We start from the raw sequence: 22427 nt of genomic DNA, 5'->3' as shown, positions 1-22427 counted from the left end.
TTAACATTTGATTTGCTTTTCACCATTTTTGATAAAAATGAAAATCCTTTTCAGATTTCCTTTGGTTATTACAAACAAGTGAGGATAGACTGATGTGTAAAAATATGAAAGAAATTAAGAAATAATATAAATCTCAAATAAGGATACAATTAAAATTATAAAGTTTAAGTAGGATAGTCTAAGGCTGGAGGAGAAAACAATACTAAGAGCTTAAATTCTAGCACTTCTTTTGCAGAAGGCTAAGAATAGTGAAAACCCAAAACCCATTTGCAGAGTGCCCATGTGGACTAAACCTCTGGGGAAGCCCCTCTGACCACTGACCAGTGATGTGAATACCCTTGCTATCACACAGTGCACAGGAAAAGTGGATTAATGCAAATAGTTAGGTTAAGATGTAAGACTTTATGGTGTGTTTTCCTTTTGACCTATTTTAAATTTGGTCTAGTTTTTATTCTTTTATGCTTTCTTTTCAATAAAAATTTTCTTTATTTGTTTGTTTTGGGTTTCGTTGCAGAAGTTTTCAATGAAATCCAGTATAGTGAAATGTATAGAGAGAATAACTAGATTAATAGTTTGTTAGGGTTATGCATGGCAGGGCAAGTTGGGGGAAAATGGGGAAGTAGTAATAATGCATACAGGAAAGAAGAAATCATTCTAAAATTGATATGGTGATTACACAACTATTTTTAATATATTTAAACCAGCAGTTCCCCACCTGTGGGTCTCGACCCCTTTGGGTCTTGAACAATCCTTTCACAGTAGCAAAATTAGTTATGAAGTAGCAACAAAAATAATTTTATGGTTGGGGGGGGGTCACTACACCATGAGGAACTGTATTAAAGGGTAGCAGCATTAGGAACGTTGAGAACCACTGATTTAAACCAATGAACTGTAAGTTATGTGAATTATGTATTTTAAAATGTTTTTAAAAACTTTTTAAGAGACAGGGAGTGACAAAGGGGTACAGAAGCGACTGTGGAGGGGTCTGCTACTTTAGAACCTTGGAAGGCTTGAGATCTGCCTTCCTCCAAAAGCGGTAACTAAAAAGGACTGGTCCTTCTTTGCAAGTTCAAAACCATGGCTCAAGAGTCAGTGATGTTCAGTGACTTCTCTCAGGAAGAGAAGGAATACCTGAATGATGAACAGAGAGATTTGTACAGAGATGTGCTGTTGGAGAAATATAGTAACCTGGTTTCAATGGTGGAATATTCCAATTCCATACCAGATCTTAGCTCCTTCTTGGAGCAGGGGAAGGAGCCCTGGCTGGTTTACAAGAGAGATTACAAGAGGCCTGTGGCCTGTCCTGGAACCAAAATGTGAAACCAAGAAATTATTTCTGAAGAAGGAAATTTATGAAATAGAATCATCACAGTGGGAGTTATTGCAAAGACTTAAAAAATATGATCTTCACTGCTCCAGTTTCACAGATGATTCAGAAAGTTTGAGAAACATGACTCTCAGTAGCGGCATTTAGATCAACTAATGTCCACTCATGAAAACAAGCCCACTTTTGGTCAGGATCCACCTTTTACATGACAGCAAATCATTAATAAGAGAGATACTATGGGAAAAAAGGGGGAGGGTAGAGAAGAAAACAAGAAGGGAGTGGGTCCTTTGGGGCCCAGGGTGCCTGCACTGAGAACCTCCTAGACCAAGAGAAAGCCTATGCTAACCCTCACAGAGATCCTCAAGAAATGCCAGATGTTGAAAGGAGACACAGACTTTCTCCCAGAACTGAGACAGTGAGAAAACCTCCTGGAGTTCATGTCCTGAATTAAGACTTTTAGCTTCCAAATTGTGAGAGAATAAATGTTTGTTAAAGCCACAAAAAAATTAAGTGAATATAAATAAAGGTATGCATGGATCTCATTCAACAAGAATAAAAGTGACACTATTTTTAAATGTACACTGAAATAGGTATCAAGGACTCCACACTCCCCACTGCCCGTGGTGCTTCAAAGCACAGATAAGATAATTACCCATATTTAATTCCATCTTATCCAATACTAAAAGGCAGAATCATTGTTGTTGCTTTTTAACCAGATGCATTCCCCCAGCATCTGACACCAGCATAGGCATGCAATGATGTTTGTTATTTAATAAAATTATCAGGATGTTAGCTATAGCCACGTCCATTACAACTACTGCAGGGGGAGGGGAACCCCAAAATTCACTGTCACAGCCTATAAGCCATCTGAAGACTACCCTACCACATAAACCAATCTCACTGCCACTGAGTCATTTCAAACTCATAGCAACCCTGTAAGACTGGGTAGAACTGTCCCTGTATGTTTTGAGACTGTCACTCTTCCCAGGAGTACAAAGACTTGTCTTTGTTCCATGGAGCAGCTGGCAGTTTTGAATTGCTGACCTTGTGGTTAGCAGCCCAATTCATAACCATCATGCCACCAGAGTTCCTTCCCTACCACATAATTGAGCTTGAAAAACAAAGGTACAGATAAAGGACCATGGTTCCCAAATTTTGATTCTTAGATGATGCTAATCTAAGGGAAGTATACTGGCTAAAGGAACATAGGATGTTATAATAGATAAATACCCAAACAGTGGCATAATGCAATAGTTTATTTTCAATTCATGTGGACAGGAAGACCAAAATTGGTTAATAATCAGTTTGAGAAAGTGATGCCAACCCAGGCTGAGAGAAGGCTCAGCTTTATTTGACCCATCATTTCCAAAGTTGCCTGGCAGACAACACCTTGACAGAAGGTGGGGAAATCAGAGAGAATCAGTCAAATAAGCTTGTATTTGACAGGGATAAAGTGACACTCAACACTTCTGCTTAGTTTCCTAAGGCAAATACCCAATCATATGGCCACACCCAACTGCAGTGGGCTGGTAAGTATGCTAAAAGGTGTCAGGACAATGAGAGATACATGGACCAATGGATCCAAACAGAAAACCCAAACATGAATGCATCAGCCTACAAGCATCTAATCTTTGACAAAGAACCTAGAAATATCCAATGGGAGAAAAACAGCCTCTTCAACAACCCGTGTTGGACAAACTGGATTTCCACATGCAGAAGAATGAGACAAGACCCATTATCTTAAACCCATGCACACACACAAAAAAAACCTCAAGATGGATTAAAGACCTAAATGTAAACCTCAGTGCTTTCATGATCATCAATGAGAAGGCTGGAAAATACTTAATGACTCTATTACAGGGCATACCTAGACTACATCAAGTATAATGGAGGAGGCAGAAGATGAGAGATGATTGAGACATGCTGAAATTACATCACTTATGCACATCAAAAGACATCATCAGTAGAGCGAAATGAGAACCAAGATTGGGAAAAAATTTTTACCTAAGACACATTGGACAAAGGGCTAAACTACCAAAATATATAAAACTCTACAACAGCTCATTAGAAATAATGAGACCCCATTAAGAAATGGGAAAATGAATAGATAATTCACTAAAAATGGCATACAGATGGTTCACAAATCCATGAAAAAATGCTTATGATCACTAGCCATCGGAGAGAGCAAACTGAAACCACAGTGAGATACTACTTTACACCAACAGTGCTAGCCCACATTAAAAAAAAAATGCTGGAGAGGATGTAGAGAGACTGCAAGTTGCAAACACTGCTGGTGAACTTGTAAATATGTACAGCCATTATGGAAAATGATATGGGATACTTAAAGCAACTGAAAATTGAAATCCCATATGACCCAGCAATACCACTATTGGGCATTATCTTAAAGAAATAAGAGACACAAAACAGGTTAGAGGTGTGCTCTCCCATATTCATAGCTGCACATTTCAAAATAGCAAGAAACTGGAAGCAGCTCTGAGATAGTTTATTGTGCCAGCCTGGCCTATAAACACATGTGGGATTAATTGAAGGGCTGAGAGATAAATGGCTCGGTGAGGCTTGCCTTTCTTGTCTCTCGCTCTTTAATTGTCAGACCAGTATGCAGATGCCTTGCTTGTTTTGTGCCTCAATTTAAAGGGCACACTACCTGTGGGACACCTAGCCTGTGGACTGTGTCGCTGTAATTTGAGGTCCCTTTAAGCCCACACAATTGAAATTTACATCTCCGGAGCTGAGGACTGACAGTTGGTGACCTGTCTTGCAGTTTGCTGCCTGTGCTGGGATAGCCTATCTCTCTCTCTCTCTCTACAGAGGACTACCTAGCAGCTCTCAAGACTTGAAGGACTACTAGTGTCTCACAACTCTCTCACGGGAGTGAGTTACTGAGTCATTTGTACTGCTTTATAATTAAACTGTTCATTTCTTGTATTATATATCTATCTTTATAAATATATATGTAAAATTATCAGCAATCTGATTTTATCTCTCTAGAGAACCCTAACACAAGCTCAAACACCCAACAGTGGAAGAATGGATAAAGAAACTATGGTACATACACACAATGGAATACTACACATCCCTAAATAAGTGATAAGAGCATGAAACACAGCAAGACATGGAAGAACCTGGAAACCATTATGCTACGTGAAGTAAGCCAATCACAAAGGGACAAGTATTGTATGAGTACACAACTTTAAGATGAAATACCAATTAAATAAATCTTAGGAACCAATTCCTGAACAAAAGGAGAGAAGGCTACCTACTGGCCATCAACCAGGTATCATCTCCCTTTTGCACACTTCTCAAGAGCCAAGGTGAAGGAGGAGACCCCACAATGCCTGGGGCCATTCCTTCAAGAAGGGGGAATTGGGAGATAACCATACACTTGAGGCTATACATCGAAACAAGGCTGGGGCAAATTAATGGGTCCCCCACAGAATGGAAGAAGCGTGCAGGAAATTCAAGCCAAGACCACGGAGAGGACCATCTACATTTTGGAGGAGATGCTCAACAATGAGTATATGGAATCTATGGGGACAATGGGCCTGTTTTTATGTTCCTGGGTAGACACTACAAATATATTTCTACCCAACCTGCAGTGAACCATGCCATGGACTAACCTATGATAACCGTGGAAGCTGACATTGCAGGCTGTATGGCATAACACAGAGACTACACTGGAAGGACTTGAACTGAACCCTGCTCTGAAGCTGCCTACACCCTTGGACTGAGGGTTAGAGTACCTACATGGGAGAGGAAGCAGAGTATGGCTGCCCCAGGACTGGGGAAGTGGTGGTCACTGGACATTGAGGGGAAACCGCCTACTCAGTGTGTATCCAATGGAATGGACCAAGGGATCACCATATATGTAGATCTTACTGCACACCTCCAGTGGTACGACAGGTCCTTCTGATCCGTTGAGCAGGGATCTGTACTGGAAAGTATTGATCCAAGAGGTTCCCCCTTGGCATCAATCCCCATACTTAGGGTCATCAGAGCTCGATCAAATTGGAGACCTAACTGTAAGGAAAAATCTCGTGGGGTGTGGCTCAAGGTGAAACAGTATTGGCATGGACTCCTCAGAACAAAAATATCTGGAATGCTGGGTCATTGGGAAAATCGATGATGTTAACAGCGCAAATGACTTATACCCCAGGGGATGGATTGACAAGGTTTCATTTATATGGGTTTTTCGCTTTCCTGCTTGTAGCTGCTTTGTCTGTGGGTGCGGGTATTCCATTTGTTTGGTTGCTGATTGGCTCTATGGCTGCTATTGGTGTCTGTGTGTTTTCTATTTGTTTGGTTGCTGGTTGGTTTTATGGCTGCTATTGGTGCCGTTGAGTCTTTTTTGTTAATAATCGTTTTATTTGGGGCTCATACAACTCATCACAATCCATACATACATCAATTGTGTAAAGCACATTTGTACATTCATTGCCCTCATCATCCTCAAAACATTTCCTCTCCACCCAAGCCCCTGGCATCAGCTCATTTTTCCGCTCCCCCCTCCCTCATGAACCCTTGATAATTTATAAATTATTATTTTGTCTTATCTTTCCCTGTCCAACGTCTCCCTTCACCCATTTTTCTGTTGTCCGTCCCCCAGGAGGAGGCCACATGTAGATCCTTGTAATTGGTTCCCCCTTCCCAACCCACTCTCCTTCTACCCTCCCAGTTTTGCCACACACACCACTGGTCCTGAAGGGATCATCCACGCTGGATTCCCTGTTTCCAGTTCCTATCTGTACCACACTGTACATCCTCTGGTCTAGCCATGTTTGTAAGGTAGAATTGGGATCATGATAGTGGGGTGGGTTGGGGGGAGGAAGCATTTAGGAACTAGAGGAAAGTTGTATGTTTTTTCATTGCTACTTCGCACCCTGACTGACTCATCTCCTCCCTGAGACCCTTCTGTATGGGGATGTCCAGTGGCCGACAAATGGGCTTTGGGTCTCCACTCCGCACTCCCCACCTCATTCACAATATTTTTTTTGGTTCTGATGATGCCTGATACCTGATCCCTTCGGCACCTCGTAATTGCCCAGGCTAGTGTGTTTCTTACATATGGGCTTTGTTGCTTCTGAGCTAGATGGCCGCTTGTTTATCTTCAAGCCTTTAAGACACCAGACGCTATATCTTTTGATAGCAGGACATCATCAGCTCTCCTCACCGCATTTGCTTATGCACCCACTTTGTCTTCAGCAGTTGTGTCGGGAAGGTGAGCATCATAGAATGCCAATTTCATAGAACGAAGTATTCTTGCATTGAGGGAGTACTTGAGTAGAGGCCTAATGTCCTTCTGCTACCTTAATACTAAGCTTATAAATATATGCACATAGATCTATTTCCCCATCCTTATATAAAAATATATTTACATATGTACATGCCTTTATTTAGAAATCAAATGACATATTGCAGAAGGCTAATTTGTTATACAATATTTCTTTGAACTCTTATGAGAAAAGATGTCACTTTGAGGACTAAGGTGACAATCACCTCATATGCATTGGAAAGCTGGACAATAAGGATAAAAGGATAACTGGAGAAAAACTAGTGCCTCTGAATTATGGTATTGGTAAAGAATTTTGAAAGTATCATGGATTCTCAGAAGAACAAACAAAATCTATTTAGGAAGAACAGTCAGAATGCAAGGATGGCAAAACCTTACCTCAGTTACTTTGTGTGTGTGGTTTTTTTCCCCTGAGTTTTATTGACATATAATTTACAATCTATGAGGGGGTACCCACCCTACACACACACATACCCCCCCAAAAAAAACCCAGAAAATAGCTCCACTGGGCAGAGATTTCATAGTACACATTTTTCCCGCTGGCAAACATACAGCAACTGGCTCTGAGTTAGTGCACCCAGTGCCGTGGCCTGGGACGGTTCTCTCTAGTCACAGAGAATTTTTTTTTAAAAGCAGTTTCGTTCAAACCTTGTTTTTTTGTGATGGCCAATTTAAGAGAAAAGTGTGTGGCTATGATATTTAGTTTCCTGATGGGAGAAATGCTGCAGAAACTGTTGTGATGTTGAACACAGCTTACAAGGGCAACACTATGGGCAAAACTCAAGTGTACAAGTGGTTTTCTCATTTCAAAAAATGTGAAATGTCAATTGATAACAAACCTCATTCTGGACGTCCACTAGCTTCCTGAATAAATGAAAATGTCAACTCAGAGCATTTGGAGTTCATTCCATCAGGTTAATTAAGCTTTCTATTTAGAGGTTCTAAAAAGATTGCATAACAATGTGCGACAAAAAAAAAAGGCCTGATTTGTGGCAGACAGGGGACTGGTTTTGCCACCACCACAATGCACTTGGCTCAAACAACCATCCATCTCAGTGTGCCAGTTATGGGCAAAACAAACAAACAAACAAACAAAACCCAGCATAACTAGCTTGCCCCATGCACATTACTCACCTGACCTTGCTCTGTGAGACTTCTTTTTCAGGGTTTCCACGAAATAGGGGCATGAAAGGATACTGATTTGATGTTGTAAAAGTGGTAAGGAAAAAAAGGGAGATGTAGTCAGCCATCCATACAGATGAGTTTGAAAAATGTTCCCAAGAATGGAATCACAGATTTACAAATGTATTAAGTGTAATGGAGAATACTTTGAAGGTGATATGGTTTTGTAAAAAAGAAAAAAAAATTAAATACATAGTTTTGAGAAAAGATTTTCTGGGTTTTTGGGGGGAACCCCCTTATATATAATTCAAAGTTCAGTACATTAAGGAGCGTGTACAATTACAACCACAATCAATTTTAGAACATTTTCTTTGTTCTTGTACTCATCATTATTAGCTCATTTCCCAAACTCCCTGGTCATAACCCCAAAGAAACATTAATCCAGTTACTATCTCTACAGATTTCCCTATCTAGTATGTCATATACAGAAAAGCATTTTAAAAGCAAAACAAAAAAACTAGTAAGACAAATAAAGTAAAACAGAAAATCACCAATGGAAAAGCAGAAAATATTAAAAACTAGAATAAATTCAAAATGGGTCAAATAGAATATCAAATGATACGGCGTTAAATTTTAACCCAACTGCATCTGCAATAATCCACTTTCCAATGCAGTCTGCATGATAGCACATCGATTCACAGCCCTGGCTCTATGGTCAGAAGGAATTTCACCTGTATTTCCACTTCACTTTTTTTCCCCCTCAAACTGAAACAACTTTAAAATGTGTCAAAGGGAGACCAAATTATATGATCAATTGCCTCATATGCATGTGAAATTTGGGCGCTGAATAAGGAAGATGCATTTGTATTGTAGGGTTGAAGAATACTGACTGTACCATGGACTACTAAAAAGGACAAAATTACTTGTCTTAGAAATATGGCCAAAGTGCTCCTTAGAGGTAAGGATGACAACAATTCTATCTTATATACTTCAGACAGGTGGTCAGAAGAGACCAGGCCCTGGAAAAGGATGTCATGTTTGATAAAACAGAGGGGCATTTAAAAAGAAGTACCTCAACGAGATAGATGACACTGGCTACAACAATGGGCTCAGTCACAGGATGGCACAGGACTGGGTAGTATTTGGCTCTGTTGTGCATACGGGTCGCTATGGATGGGAGCCAACTGGATGGCCCCTGAGAACACTCACAGTCCTCCATTTTGTGATGTATTGTAAATTATAGCCTATACATCAGTGGTTATAGTTTGTTAAAACAAGAACTTCTAGTTTGACACTGTTCCCTTAATAGGCAGTCAACCGTTTGCTCTGAGAAAAGCTGGACACTAGAGCCACAGAACTCACTGAGACCAAACATGGAGCACCTAAAATGTACAGAAGTGATCAGTATGTCCTCTACCTAAGCTTGTAATGCCGGAAGGTAAAAGCCCACCCCTGACATGGGCAAGCTGCCAATTTTGTGACTTCCCCTTCCCACGCATGTGCATATTAGTGCCGAGTCTCTTGTGACGAACACCAATCACCACCCCCAAAAATGCAGTTGACCATCTTGATGTGAGTTGCAGCATGCTCCTTTGCCTGGCTAAGTAAGCATGACCCTCTTTCACTTTCAGGTGTTTAATATTTTCAGCTGTTCTGAGCAGCTTTGCCAGAGTTAAATCTTTTGCTCAGCATCCTGTGCCTAAATGGCCTCCGCCTGACCTCTTATTTGGGGGACTTAATCAGGCACATCACCTGATCTGATTCACCAGTTTCTAGAGCCTTAGAGGTTAACAATACTGCAGATGTGGTGTGAATGATTATTTTTCCAGAGAGGTCTGAACTCTAAGACTGGGATGTGCCAGTTTCCACAACCACTTTTTAACTGTAAGCCTCCGTAATAGTTCATGAGTTCAATGAGATGTTGCAATGAACTGTGGAACCCTAACACATGAGGGAATATACTAAGGGGAGAACTAGTGGTTGGTATCAGTGATAATGGAGTGGTACAGCATTTTGAAAAAGTCAAACATCGGGACATTATTTAATCTCCACCTCATTGGACCCAGACTTGTATTAATTTTTCTAAAAGATTATTTTTGCACCTGCCCACCAGATGTTATCCAGAATAAAAAAGACTCAATTCTTAACTACTTTCTCCAGGATCACAGCATTTTTCCAGGGGGCACCTCACTATCAGTCAGAGACTACTTGTAAAATATAAATTTTACATCAGACTAAGAATAAAAGCTACAAAATAAAATGCCATGCAACTCAATTCTAACGACTTTAATTATCTGCCTTTTCACTACTATAATCAACATCTTGATGGAATTTTCATAAAAGTTAATTTATAACTTATTGTTGCCAGATGTTATCATGTTGGTTCTAACTCATAGCTACTCTTCTGCAAAACAGAACACTACCCGGTCCTAAACTACCCCCAGATCCATCGCTAACCTTGAATCTGCTGTTGCAACCACTGTGCCAATCCATGTCATTAAAGGTCTTCTTTCTTTCATTACCCCTCTACTTTCCAAGCAGAACAGAGATGTGCCAGTCTCCACAATCCCAGGTATCTCCTGATAACATGTCATTATTCTTGTTTCTAAGGAACATTCTGCTGTACTTCTTCCAAGACAGATGTTTGTCCTCCCTGCAGTCCATGGTATATTCAATATTCTTCACCAACACTCACCAAACTGGAATCGAGTTGATTCCAACTAATAACAACCCTGTAAGATAGAGTAGACCTAACCCTGTGGGTTTCCCAAGACTGTAACTGTTTACAGGAGTAGAAAACTTCTTTTTCCTGAGGAGAAGCTGGTCCTTTAGAATGGCTGACTGGGGGTAAACAGCCCAACAACCACTACACCACCAGGGCTCCTCTCTGCATATGAGGTGACTAAAAATATCATGGCTTGGACCATGCAAACCTTAGTCTTCAAAGCACTATCTCTACTTTTTAATATTTTTAAAAGGCCTTTTTGCAGTGGATTGGTCCAATGCAGTGTGTCATTTGATTTCCTGACTATTGCTTCCAAAGGTACTGCTTGTAGATCAAAGTAAAAGTAAATCCTTCACAATTTCAGTATTTTATCATGATGCTATTTATTGGTCCAGTTTTACCGAGTCAATTTTGGCTTTCATCATATATATTGTTATATTATATTATAATCCACACTGAAGACTGTAGTCTTTAATCTTCAACTATTTCAAGTAGGTTTTACTTTCAGCAAACAAGATTGTGGCATCTGTGTATCTATCACATATTGTCAATGAGCCTTCCTCTCATCCTGAGGCTGCATTCTTCTACATATAGTCTAGCTTCTTTAATTATTTGTTTAGCATATGAACAGAATAAACATGGTGAACGCATCCAGCCCTGTACCTCCTTTCCTGTTTTAAACCATTCAATATTGCCTTGTTCTCTTTGAATGACCGTCTGTCTCTAGGTCTACATTCAGGTTGCAAAATGAAGTGTTCTGGAATCCCCATTCTTGGTAATGATATCCATAGTTTGTGATGATTCCGTCAAATGCCTTGGCTAATAAAAATAGCTTATCAAACACAGGTAAACATCTAGTCCCTTGTGGGTCTAAATAGGAAGTCCTGCTAGTACAGTGGTTGAGCACTCTGCCGCTAACTAGAAAAGGTGAGTGGTGGGAGAAAACGGTGGCAGGTAGCTTCCCTAAAGATTACAGAGTCTTAGAAACCCTATGAGGCAGTTCTCCCCTTCCTATACGGTCACCATGAGTTGGAATGACTTGTGGTAATGGGCTTGGGGCTTAATATTAAGAAAACAAAAAAGTACTGACAGTCATTCTCTATAGGACTTAAAAGTAAGCCACTTATATGGCTCTACTGGACCTTTTAAGAGCCCTGACAGTGTATAGGTTACACATTGAGCTGCTAATTGCAAGGTCAGCCATTTGAAACCACTAGCTGCTCCACAGGGAAAAAAAATGAGGCTTTCTACTCCCATAAAGAGTTACATCTTGGAAACCCAGCGAAGCAGGTCTACCCTGTCTTACAGGATGTCTCACAGGCAGTAAGTTTAATTTTTTGGTTTGGGAGAACCTCTAAAGATATACTTACTGATTGCCAAACTTTTGCGGGGCACTTAATGTACTCTCCAATCAAAAATAGTGCACTATCTTCTGAACTATAGCAACAGTCACCTCGCTGGCCTTGTGTTGTTTATCTGTCTTTTGTAATCTGTTCTTCTAAAATCTGTAATATAGTAGCTATTTAATTGAGAATGGTCCCTCGGCCACTCTGAGAATCTAGTAAGAATTAAGGACTCCCTTAAAAAATGTACACATTTTGATATTGCTTAACAATAAAATCCAAGCTTTTTAGCCTAGTATGCAAAGTACTTCACAATATTGCCACAGTTAATCTAGCTAATCTATTTCCCATTCCTTTCCAACTAAACTTACCAATCATGACTCTCTTTTCATTACGTGAAGGTAAGTACACCATCGTCTTTCTGTTATGACTTCCTGGTGCCCTCTTGTTGCTTTTATGAAATAAAATAAGCAAATCGAGAGACAGGTAACTATGGATCACCAGAGGCTGGAGGTAAAAGGGAATAGGAAGTGACTGTTAAATAGGACACAGCGTTTCTTTGCAGACTAATCTAATGTTCTGGAATTAAATAGCAATGATTGCACAGCTTTGTGAATATACTTAAAATCACCAAACTCTATGTACCCCTTTAATGGGTGAGTTTTATGATATATAAATTCTGTATCAAGGTCCCTAGGTGGCACCAGTTAAATGCTTCACTACTATTGGAAACATTGGTTTGAACCCACCCAGATACACCTCAAAAGCTAGGCCCCATAAATCAGCCTCCAAAAATCAGTTTTGAAAACCTCATGGAGGGCAATTCTACTGCATACATGTGAGGTCACCATGAGTCAGAATTGCCTCAACAGCAACTAACAACCATCACCTCTTGGTAGGAGAAAAACATCTTAGTTTCCAATTCATGTGACCTAAATTATCAATATATATTTTTTAAGTTTATGGCCAATTTGGCTATTTTGGGTCTCTCACAATTCACTTTGCTTTCTCAAGCTGATTAAAACTGAAGGTTGATAATTGGTATCTACTAGCTCCTTTTTGAGGCGCCCTGGTATAGTTACACATTGGGCTGGTAACTACACAATCCGCAGTTCAAAACCACAGCTGCTCCATAGGAGAAAGATAAGGCTTTCTACTCCCACAAAGAGTTGAAGCCTCAGAAACCCACACGGGCAGTTCTACCCTCTTCAGTAGGGTCACTGTAAGTCAGAATCAACTCAATGGCAGTGAGTGAGGCCTTTATTAAAACCACAGCACTTATGATTAATTCTGAAAGATTTCACAGCAATAATCTAGATTTCTGGCTTCCTTAAAAAGTAAGTGTTCTAAAAACACTAGGCACACTTGCAAAATTAACAATGGCCTGCATGCTGAGCTGCAAATAACATATCTGCTCCTATTTGCCATGGTCCCCACACATTACTCTATTACAGTCCCTTAAGTGTACGAGCTTATAGTGCCTGATCTCAACAAAGATCTCTTTCACATTGGAGTGTAATATAAGTCACTACTAATAAAGTAAAATAAATCACATAATATTACATGTTTACTAATTTCAAAGATAAAAATGGCAGTTGACACCTGTTGAATAAAAACAACGGTCATATTCATAATGTGTTAACTACTGTGAAATAATTTTGGGAAAAGTTAATGTCCCTACTCATACAAAAAGTATAAAAGGTAGTTTAGCTTAAAAAGCCCAAGTTATTTTCACTTATTAATAAAGAGTACAGGCAGTTCTTGGGTTTCAAATGTTGGACTCAGCCAAAAACCATGCCCTACCTTACTTATGACCCAACCCCTGTTGAACCCATTGTATTACAAATTTGAGGTACATGGTTTGTAATAACAAATGAGCACTACTCTGAGATGTGCATCAAAACGCTGTAATTACTATTACTGTATTACGCCAAAGATGTTTTAGTTTATCAAGAAGTATTTCTTTAATGTTTTTACACACAAATGGTCACTAGACATATTTAAGACAAACATCCAACTGACTGACTTGACTTTAGGTACAAGCCCTTTTTGTTACTTACATACAAAATTGACTTAAAGACAGACTTTAGAATGGAGGTCACTCATAATCCAGGGACCACCTATAATAAACAATAACTTCTTACCCACATAACTAGGTACTGATGCAAAATGAAAATTCTCTTATGCAGACTGATTTGATATTTGAACAAAATGCTTTATTTACTCCCTGATTTTATATTTAAGCCATCTAGAATTCTCCTGATGCTGAAATGCACAATGAAAAATGACCCCTACCCATTTGTAGCTTCTACATCTAAGGCTAAGAAACATCTAAAAAACAAAATACAAGGTGAATATGGAAATAGACTCAGAAAAGTAGGTTCTACAATTTCCAACCTTGACGTAAATGAGGTCAATTTGTGTCATGCTTTAACTGGTTTACCTGTTATTCTTTGAGCTAAATATTAAGTACCTTCCAGCTTTAAAAAAACTCATGTGTACTTCAAATAAAGTAATTCATCTAGCTATTTCTGCAGAATGAGAATGATATCAGCACATGACTTCCAAAAGCAGATAATCTCTTTAAACCAAGCAAAACCAAACCTATTTTTCAATGTCTTCCAAAAGTGACCAGATGAGGTCATTGCTCTGTAAATTAAAGATAAACCTCAATGTTCTTTTAGCCTGAGCCACACTACGTCATCAACAGGTGACATTTTAAAGATCAACATTACCACTTAGTATGATTACTGGATATAATACTATGTAGAATCACAACTGCTTCATAATTACAATTCCTAAATGCAAAGGATTTTATGACTGACTGAAAACCAACCATATTTCTGTTCCTTAGGCTTGAGGTATAATATACTCTCCCAAAGTTCACCAAATTTCTAATGGACCCAAAGATTTAAATCTAAATCTTTGAAACTAAACTCAATCATTATCTCAACTTATGGAAACACAAAGTCATTAAGATGAAAAAGTTCATGAGAAACCTTGACAGTGTTTCACATCTGTGGCGTATAACATGAAATAACTGTCCAGGATCTGGTTTCCAAAGAGAAACCAGTATGTCTGATTCTTTAACAGTGCTGCCCAATTGAACTTGCTGTGATGAAAATGTTCTACACCTGTGCTGTCTATTAAGCGACCGAGGAAGTAAATTTTGAAATTTTATTTTTTAACTTCAATGGCAATCGTCACAGGTGTTCAGAAGCTATATTGGACAAGGATGCACCCAAATTTTGAAATAAACGGCAGTTTTTCAGAGTTTTGTCCTGATGATGTCAACGCCAAATGCTCCTGCTTCCGTCATCAGTCTAAACGTAATAGAAAATTCACTTAGAAAGTGATCCTTCACAACACTTCTGGGCCTCACAATGCAAGGCACAATAAATAAATACCCACGAAGAAACGAATAAAAAGCACACCTCAAGTCCTCTCTCAATGACTTGCAAAAAAACTGGTATTGACTTACGGAGTTCTCAGTATTAATACGTTTCCTGCGACTCGGTGTTATTTCACGTTTCCTTTTCCTTGAAGGGAAAATACAAATGTCTGCATGCGCCTGGGCCGCCCGCAAGCCTCTCTGTCCCTGCTTTTAAGCATTCCAATCATTCAGGCATAATTGCGATGTCGTTCCTAATCACCAAATGCTTGTTCAGCCCGAGAGTGGCGCGTCTTGAAAGGCACTCCAGGTACGCTGCCCAGCCCATAGCGAAGTAACCAAGATGGTGCACAAGATGTCAGCGCAAACAAGTCGGGCAACTTACACGTTGGGTAACAACGAGTCCCTAAGCAAAACCAACTGCTTTGAGCCAGGCGAACGCACGTCCGTCGCGCCCGCGGAGCCAACGAGCAAGGTCATGACCCGAGGTCTCCGGTCGTGCGCGCCGCTCCGCCGGGCGGCGGGAAACCCACCTGTTAGGCCCGGGCCCTCACCTGGCAGGAGCGAGGCTGCAGCCCCGGCAGCGCGCCGGACTGGCACGGCGGCGGGCGCGGGACCCGCCCCTCTCGCGCTGCGGCCGCCCGGGGCGGCGGCGAGACCCCGGCGGCACGTGGGCCGGGGCTGCACTGACAGGCGGGTCGCCCCCCGCCCGCGGCCCCTGCCGCGCCACTCGCCCGGGCGGGATTCCCCGCCTCCCGCGCAGCCACCGCGCCGCGCGGGCTTCGCAGGCGGCCCCCGCCGCCGGTCCGCCCTGCCCGCCTCCCTCCTGCGTCGGAGCACGGCCGCCCCGGTCGCCCCTCACCTACCTGGTCGCGGAGTTTGAGGAACGCCATGGCGGTCGCCTCCGCGCCCACTCCAGCCTCCGTGGACGTCCCGGCCCGCCGCTCCCGCCCCGGTGGCCTCAGCAGCGGCCCGGGGCCGGCGGGTCGGCGGCCGGCTGAGCAGAGGAGACCGCGGGCAGGGGGCGGCACTGCTTCCCGGGCCGCCCGTCGCCACCGAGGTGAAAAGCCCGGCCGGTCCCGCCTCCTCCTCTGAGGGCTCCACGCCCTCTTCCTTCCTTTCTTTCTCTTTCTCTCGGCTGCCTCCACACGCTGCTCTAGGCGCCGCCGCCGCCTCTGCCGCCGCGGCCTCCTCCTCCTCTTCCTCCTCCTCCTCCTCACGCCCCCTTCCCGAAATACCCTGGCAGCCCCCACGGTAGCGCCGCTCCAGCCCGCGGTGGCGGCGGCATCCAAACTCCACTCCACAATATTACCACCACCGCCCGCCGCGATTGGCCAGCGCGCGGGGGAGAGGCCAGAGTAAGCTGAGCGCTCATTGGCTGCACCGCTGCCTGGCTCGTGCCCCCCCCACGCCCCGCCTCCCGGAGAAGGGGACGGGGGAGGGGGCGCGGGGAGGAGGAAACCGCGAGGGGTGGGCGCGTCGCCGCAGCGCTTGTGGGCGGGGGAGCCGGGAACGTGGCGGAGCCGGGGGAGGGACGGCCAGGTGTCCCCGGCTCCTGGGCGCGCGGCCCAGCGCGGTGGGCGGAGCCCGTGGCTGAAGGGGACGGGGGTGGGGGTAACGGCCCGCGATTCACACGTGGACGACCGGTGTAGGCGCTCCTCCGAGCCTGGGGAGGGAGGGTGAGGCGGGCACCTGAGGGTGGCTGCCCTCCGGATGCCGGCGGTGGTTAAGGGGCGGGGCGGGGGGCGCGCAGGCTCGCTCGTGGAGGGTGCGTGAGGAGGGTGCGTCGCTGGGCTTGCAGGGACTGGAGGAGCGTAAGAGTGGGGTGAGAGGTGGTCATCAGGCGACGAGCGAGGCCAGAGCAAGGTGGGGGGTACGTACTAACTAGCCCTACTTGCATGTCAAGGGGGAATGAGGACCCCCTTCTTGCCGAGCCCTACCCTGGCAAAAGCTTGGGGGCATGGGGAGGATGGAGGAGGTAACGCCAAGGGGGGGGGGGTGCTCCTGTCGTGGGGGAGGGGCCGATGCTGCCTCTCCCGACTGTAGGGAGGCGGCTTTGCAGCCAAACAGGTTGTCGATGCTGGAGCCTTTCTTTGCCGGCAGGAAGGCTCTCCTCTCCAAAGCCCCTCTGCCAGGCGTGCTCCGCCGCCCCTTTCTTGTGCTTCTGAGGGGCTCTTTCTCCCACTGGAGAGAAATCAATGAAAAGCAGGACGAAGATGTGAAGGATTTCTAATAAGTATCATCCTTGGATGGAGAAGAGGAATGATTCCCTCACTGTGCCACCTACACACCCCCACGCCACCCTGCAGTTCTGAAAAGGCTTTTCTTTCTTCGGCAGCCGCACACTGTTACCATTCCAGGCTTGTGTGGGAGAAGGCTGTTGTGCGCCTGTGTCTGTTCTCCCGGGCGGCTGTAGCCCCTGGTTAATAAAAGGTACAGATGGTTAGAACATAAACCTGTGACGTCAGGCTTGGTTTTAGAAAGTCCTCCCCCCCCCCATCACTTGTATCTCTTGGGACACACTTTATATTTAGAGAATCGATTTGAATCTAATGGCAGTGTGGATACAGGAAAGGGGACCTATGCCAGGACAATCAGGATGCTTCACTTAACAAACAAAAAGATTCTCTTTAAACCCTCCCCCACAAAAAATGAAAACATCTGCAAGATCAAAAGCTTTGCTGATTCATTAGTACAAGCTTCCAATAGTCCTTAACAGCCGTACCTTGATGCTATAAAAACAATTTTTATCTAAAGTTATATTTGCCAAATTATATTTTCTGCTTAAAATGGTGAGATGCTCAACAGTGAAAGGTAACAATCATGACGGCACTGAAGGAAGTCAAAGGGTCCCTGCTTTGTGTACCTTCAGGCCCTCATGCCTTTCCTGTTTACTTCATCAACCCCAGTCAAATAAAGGTACTTGTCACCCAACCTCTCCTTATCTGTTCCAGTGAAGGCGAATGAGTTAATGTTGTGGAAGCACTTGCCTTCTGCAAAGCAAAGGTGTGGCGACAATATTACCAAAGTACCATGTGATTACAAGTTACCTTTGTAAATAATTATCCTTGTTCCTGTCCAAACAGGGTACTTCCGCCTTTATCAAGGGGCCTAAGGATTTACCTGCATGCATACATAAACTTGTTAAGCACACGATGTGTAGCCAAGGTTAATCATTTCCTCCCGTCACCTCTCCTTTAGAAGAAAGTTCTGGAATTCAAAAAGCACTATGGTAAGCTAATTAGAAGCATGGTCAAGATTAACTTAGGGAGGGAAGGAAAGCGATTTCGAGGAAGTGTTGCCCACATCCATTTTGTTGTTAGGTGCCATCTCGTCATTTCTAACTTAGAGCAACCCCATGAGCTTGTACAACAGAATTAAACACTGTGCCATCTGCAGGATTGCTTTTATGTTTGAGCCCATGATTGTAGCCACTATTGTCAATTCATCTTGTCATGGGTCTTCCTCTTTTTTGCTGCCATCTTTTTAGGGTTTGTAATTGATCTAAGAGGACTTTTCTGAATTTTTCTAATTACTAATAACGAATTAATATAGTTTATGGACCCCTCGTGGTAGAGTGGGTTACATATTGGGCTGCTAACTGCAAGGTCAATAGTTTGAAACTACCAGCCCCTCCCTGGGAGAAAAATGAAGCTTTCTACTCCAATAAAGAGTGACAGCCTCAGAAACCCAAAGGGACATTTCTACCCTATCCTGTAGGGTCACTATGAGTTGGTATTGACTTAATAGGATTGAGAATTAATATATTTTATAATGCTCCAAGCCCAACAGTCTTTTCAATAGTAAATACTGAGTTCTACTTCTAGAGCAGCAGTTCTCAACCTGTGGGTCTCGACCCCATTGGGGGTCCAACAATCCTTTCACAGCATCACCCAATTCATCATAGTAGCAAAATTACAGTTACGAAGTAGCAACAAAAATAATGTTATGGCTGGGGTCACCACAACCTGAGGAACTGTATGAAAGGGTCGTGCGTGGCCTTAGGAAGGTTGAGAACCCCTGCTTTAGAGGATGTGTAAGACCCTCCCCCCATTGGGTTCTCACCTGTCCAACTCTGCATCTCAAGCTCACCATTTGGAAAAACTCAACGTTACCTGGCCTACTTAAAAAATCAAATAAGATAGTAATAGGAAAGGCTGTGGGAACTCTGAAGGGCCATTCAAATTTTATGTTATTATTACAGCAACTACATTTCCAATGCTGGCAAGAGAATAATAACCATTTATTCTGAAAAATAGGAAGGAAAAATGTAAAGAATGGAGCAATAAAATAAAGTAAGATTTATGTTCAAATGCTGATATTAAAATTTTTTGATAAGGTTATTCTTGGTTCTTATAAAATTTTCAAATGTTAAATGTGTAATACTGAAAGTAAAGCCAGTGAAACTAGGAACTTAAGCATCAGTAATCCCTGTCCCTTCTTCTTCTTCTTTGGTCCCCTTTATTCTTCCACATTACAGCAAAGACCTCTACTCACCAATTAAAAAAAATCATTTTATTGGGGGCTCGTACCCCTCTTATCACAATCCAAACATACATCCATTGTGTCAAGGACATTTGTACATGTATTGCCATCATCATTCTCAAAACATTTGCTTTCTACTTGAGCCCTTGGTACCAACATCTTACTTTTTCCCCTCCCTGCCTGTCCCCCTTCCCTCATGAACCCTTGATAATTTATAAATTATTATTATTTTGTCATGTCTTACACTGTCCGATGTCTCCCTTCACCTTCTTTTCTGTTGTCCATCCCCCAGGGAGGGGGTTTTATGTAGATCCTTATAATCAGTTCCCCCTTTCTACCCCATCCCTCCAACTTCCTGGTATTGCCACTCTCACCACTGGTCCTGAAGGGTTCATCTGTCCTAGATTCCCTGTGTTCCCAGTTCCCACTGATTTTAAGTACGTACTCTGCAATAATAAAGAAAAATAACCTATATGCTTCATCACACATTTGAAGAGATACCTGGTGGCACAGCGGTAAAGCATTAGACTGCTAAACAAAATGTTACCTGATGGGTTGGCAGTTCTAACTCACCAGCAACCCTGCTGGAAAAAGGAATGACTACTTGGTTGTTCAAGGGTTATGTGACTGTGCTGCAGCCAGTCACTACAACCAAAGAAACAAGGTCTTGGAATTGATGACACTTTTCACTCAGAAATCATGTTTACAATGATAGGAGGAAAACTATCAAACAGATATGTCTACCAGTGAGCTAGCTGTGAGCTCACTGTGAGCTGGGGAGCCTTACCGCATACATCTACATGCCAGGTCCTTGATCAGCACTGAACAGGCTTTCTCTCATTTAAGTTTTCAATAGCCTCTTTATGTTGAAACACGGGCCGAAAAGAAGCTGAGTGTGCCCAGAGTTAACCAGCTAGTAAGTGGCGGGGCCTGGATTCATAAGAGCCTTGAAAGGCGAGTAGCTTTTTTTTTTTTTGTCTTCACTGACCCTGTATTTTACGAAACAATGTCCTTTTTCAGGACTGGCCCTTCCTGATAGCATGCCCAAAGTATTTAAGATGAAGTCTCACACCCTTCTTTCTAAGGAGCATTCCGGCTGTGTACTTTCTCCAAGACAGATTTGTTTGTTCATCTGGACGTCCATGGTAGTTTTCAGTATTTGTCACCAACACCATTATTCCAATGAACCAATTCTTCTCCAGTCTTCCTTATTCACATGCAGATTAGTTCATTGAAGAGACCAAAGCTACACTAACATGTTTCCATGTCTCACTCCTCTCAAGGTAGGCTCTTATTTAGGACAGATCTGATCTACTCAAGCTAAGGCCCTTTGGATGATGTTGGTTAAAAGGGGGACCCCTACTCCAGAGTTATTTGGCCCTCAAGGAATAAGAAACTCTTCCATGGAGACAGGAACCAGAGAAGGGTAGCTATTACTATTAGAGGAGGAAATTAACAATTATGAATGGCTTTGGACTAAATAATCCTTATTGCCTAGAAACAATTTTATAAGAAGTCTGAAATATATGGGGAATGCATATAACAGACCACCATTACAGCAAAGAGAAACAAGGGGATAAAAACATGTGAACATTCAGAAACCAAAGAGACAAAATTAGAGGCTCTAACACCTAAAAGAGTTTCAATGAGAGAAAATAGAAAATGGGGAAAAGGCAGTATTCCTAGATATCACAACTGAGAATTGTTCAGACTTGAAGAAAGTGTGAATCTTCAGGTTAAGGTAGAGACTACATCTCAAGCAGACTAAATTGTGAAAATTGTGGCCTGCACATAATAGTGAAACTACAGAATTCCAAACAAGGTAAGAAAATATTTAAAAACACTATTGAAAACAAAGTCAAATTTCCATAAAAGGGATGATAGGAAACATGTCAGTAAATTTATCAGCAAAAATCAGTGACTAAACTTGGAAAATATCTCCATAAAGTGTTGAGAAACCAGAACTAAGTAATAAATTCCATACCTTGCTAAGCTATCTTTCAAAAGGAAGGCCAAAATAAAGACATTGTCACAATTTAGGACTCAATAGTCCTGTTGGAAAAAGCAAATATATAAAAGAATATATTCCACCCAGGGGGAGTGGGAGGAAGGGAGAACTGAACCCAAAAGAGATACAGAGATGGGAGAAGAAACAATACAAAAACAAAGTAGCGAACGTTCTGCTTTTTCTACATGGGAATTTTTTTCTGAGTGCCAGTGTTTTAGAATGCATAAACAAAGTGAAATAAAAATATTAGCCATTAAAATATGCTAGATGAGATGGACATTGGGCCTCCACTCAAGTACTCCCTGAATACAAGAACACTTTGTTCTATTAAATTGGCATTCCATGATGTTCACGTTCCCAACACGGTCGCTGAAGACAAATGGGTGCATAAGCAAATGTGAGGAAAGCTGATGGTGCCCGACTATCAAAGGAGATAGCGTCTGGGGTCTTAAAGGTAAACAAGCGGCCATCTAGCTCAGAAGCAACAAAGCCCACATGGAAGAAGCACGCCAGTCTTTTTGATCACGAGATGTCAAAGAGATCAGGTATCAGGCATCAAAGAACAAAAATCATATCATTGTGAATGAGGGGGAGTGCAGATTGGGGACCCAAAGCTCATCTGTAGGCAACTGGACATCCCTTTACAGAAGGGTGACATGGAGGAGACGAGCCAGGCATGGTGCAGTGTAGCAACAATTAAACAGACAACGTTCCTTTA

The 22427-nt window shown here is 42.4% G+C and overlaps 1 protein-coding gene across 2 annotated transcripts in view; it reads right to left on the bottom strand.

Annotated features, from left to right (window-relative positions):
* Window positions 1-16433, bottom strand: part of ANKRD28 (ankyrin repeat domain 28) — a 157953-nt gene extending 141520 nt beyond the window's left edge. For both annotated transcript variants that reach the window (XM_075547184.1, XM_075547183.1), the window contains exon 1: window positions 16083-16433. Coding sequence is in view for 1 of the 2 variants with exons in the window: in XM_075547183.1 (XP_075403298.1) it covers window positions 16083-16109 (27 nt within the window). In the remaining variant the exon portion in view is untranslated. The remainder of the gene's footprint in view (window positions 1-16082) is intronic.
* Window positions 16434-22427: the final 5994 nt, after the last annotated feature.

Source organism: Tenrec ecaudatus, chromosome 4 (assembly GCF_050624435.1).
Source record: "Tenrec ecaudatus isolate mTenEca1 chromosome 4, mTenEca1.hap1, whole genome shotgun sequence".
Taxonomy (NCBI): Eukaryota; Metazoa; Chordata; class Mammalia; order Afrosoricida; family Tenrecidae; genus Tenrec; species Tenrec ecaudatus.
The sequence above is the reverse complement of the archived record's forward strand: the minus strand, read 5'-3'. Positions and strand labels throughout refer to the sequence as shown.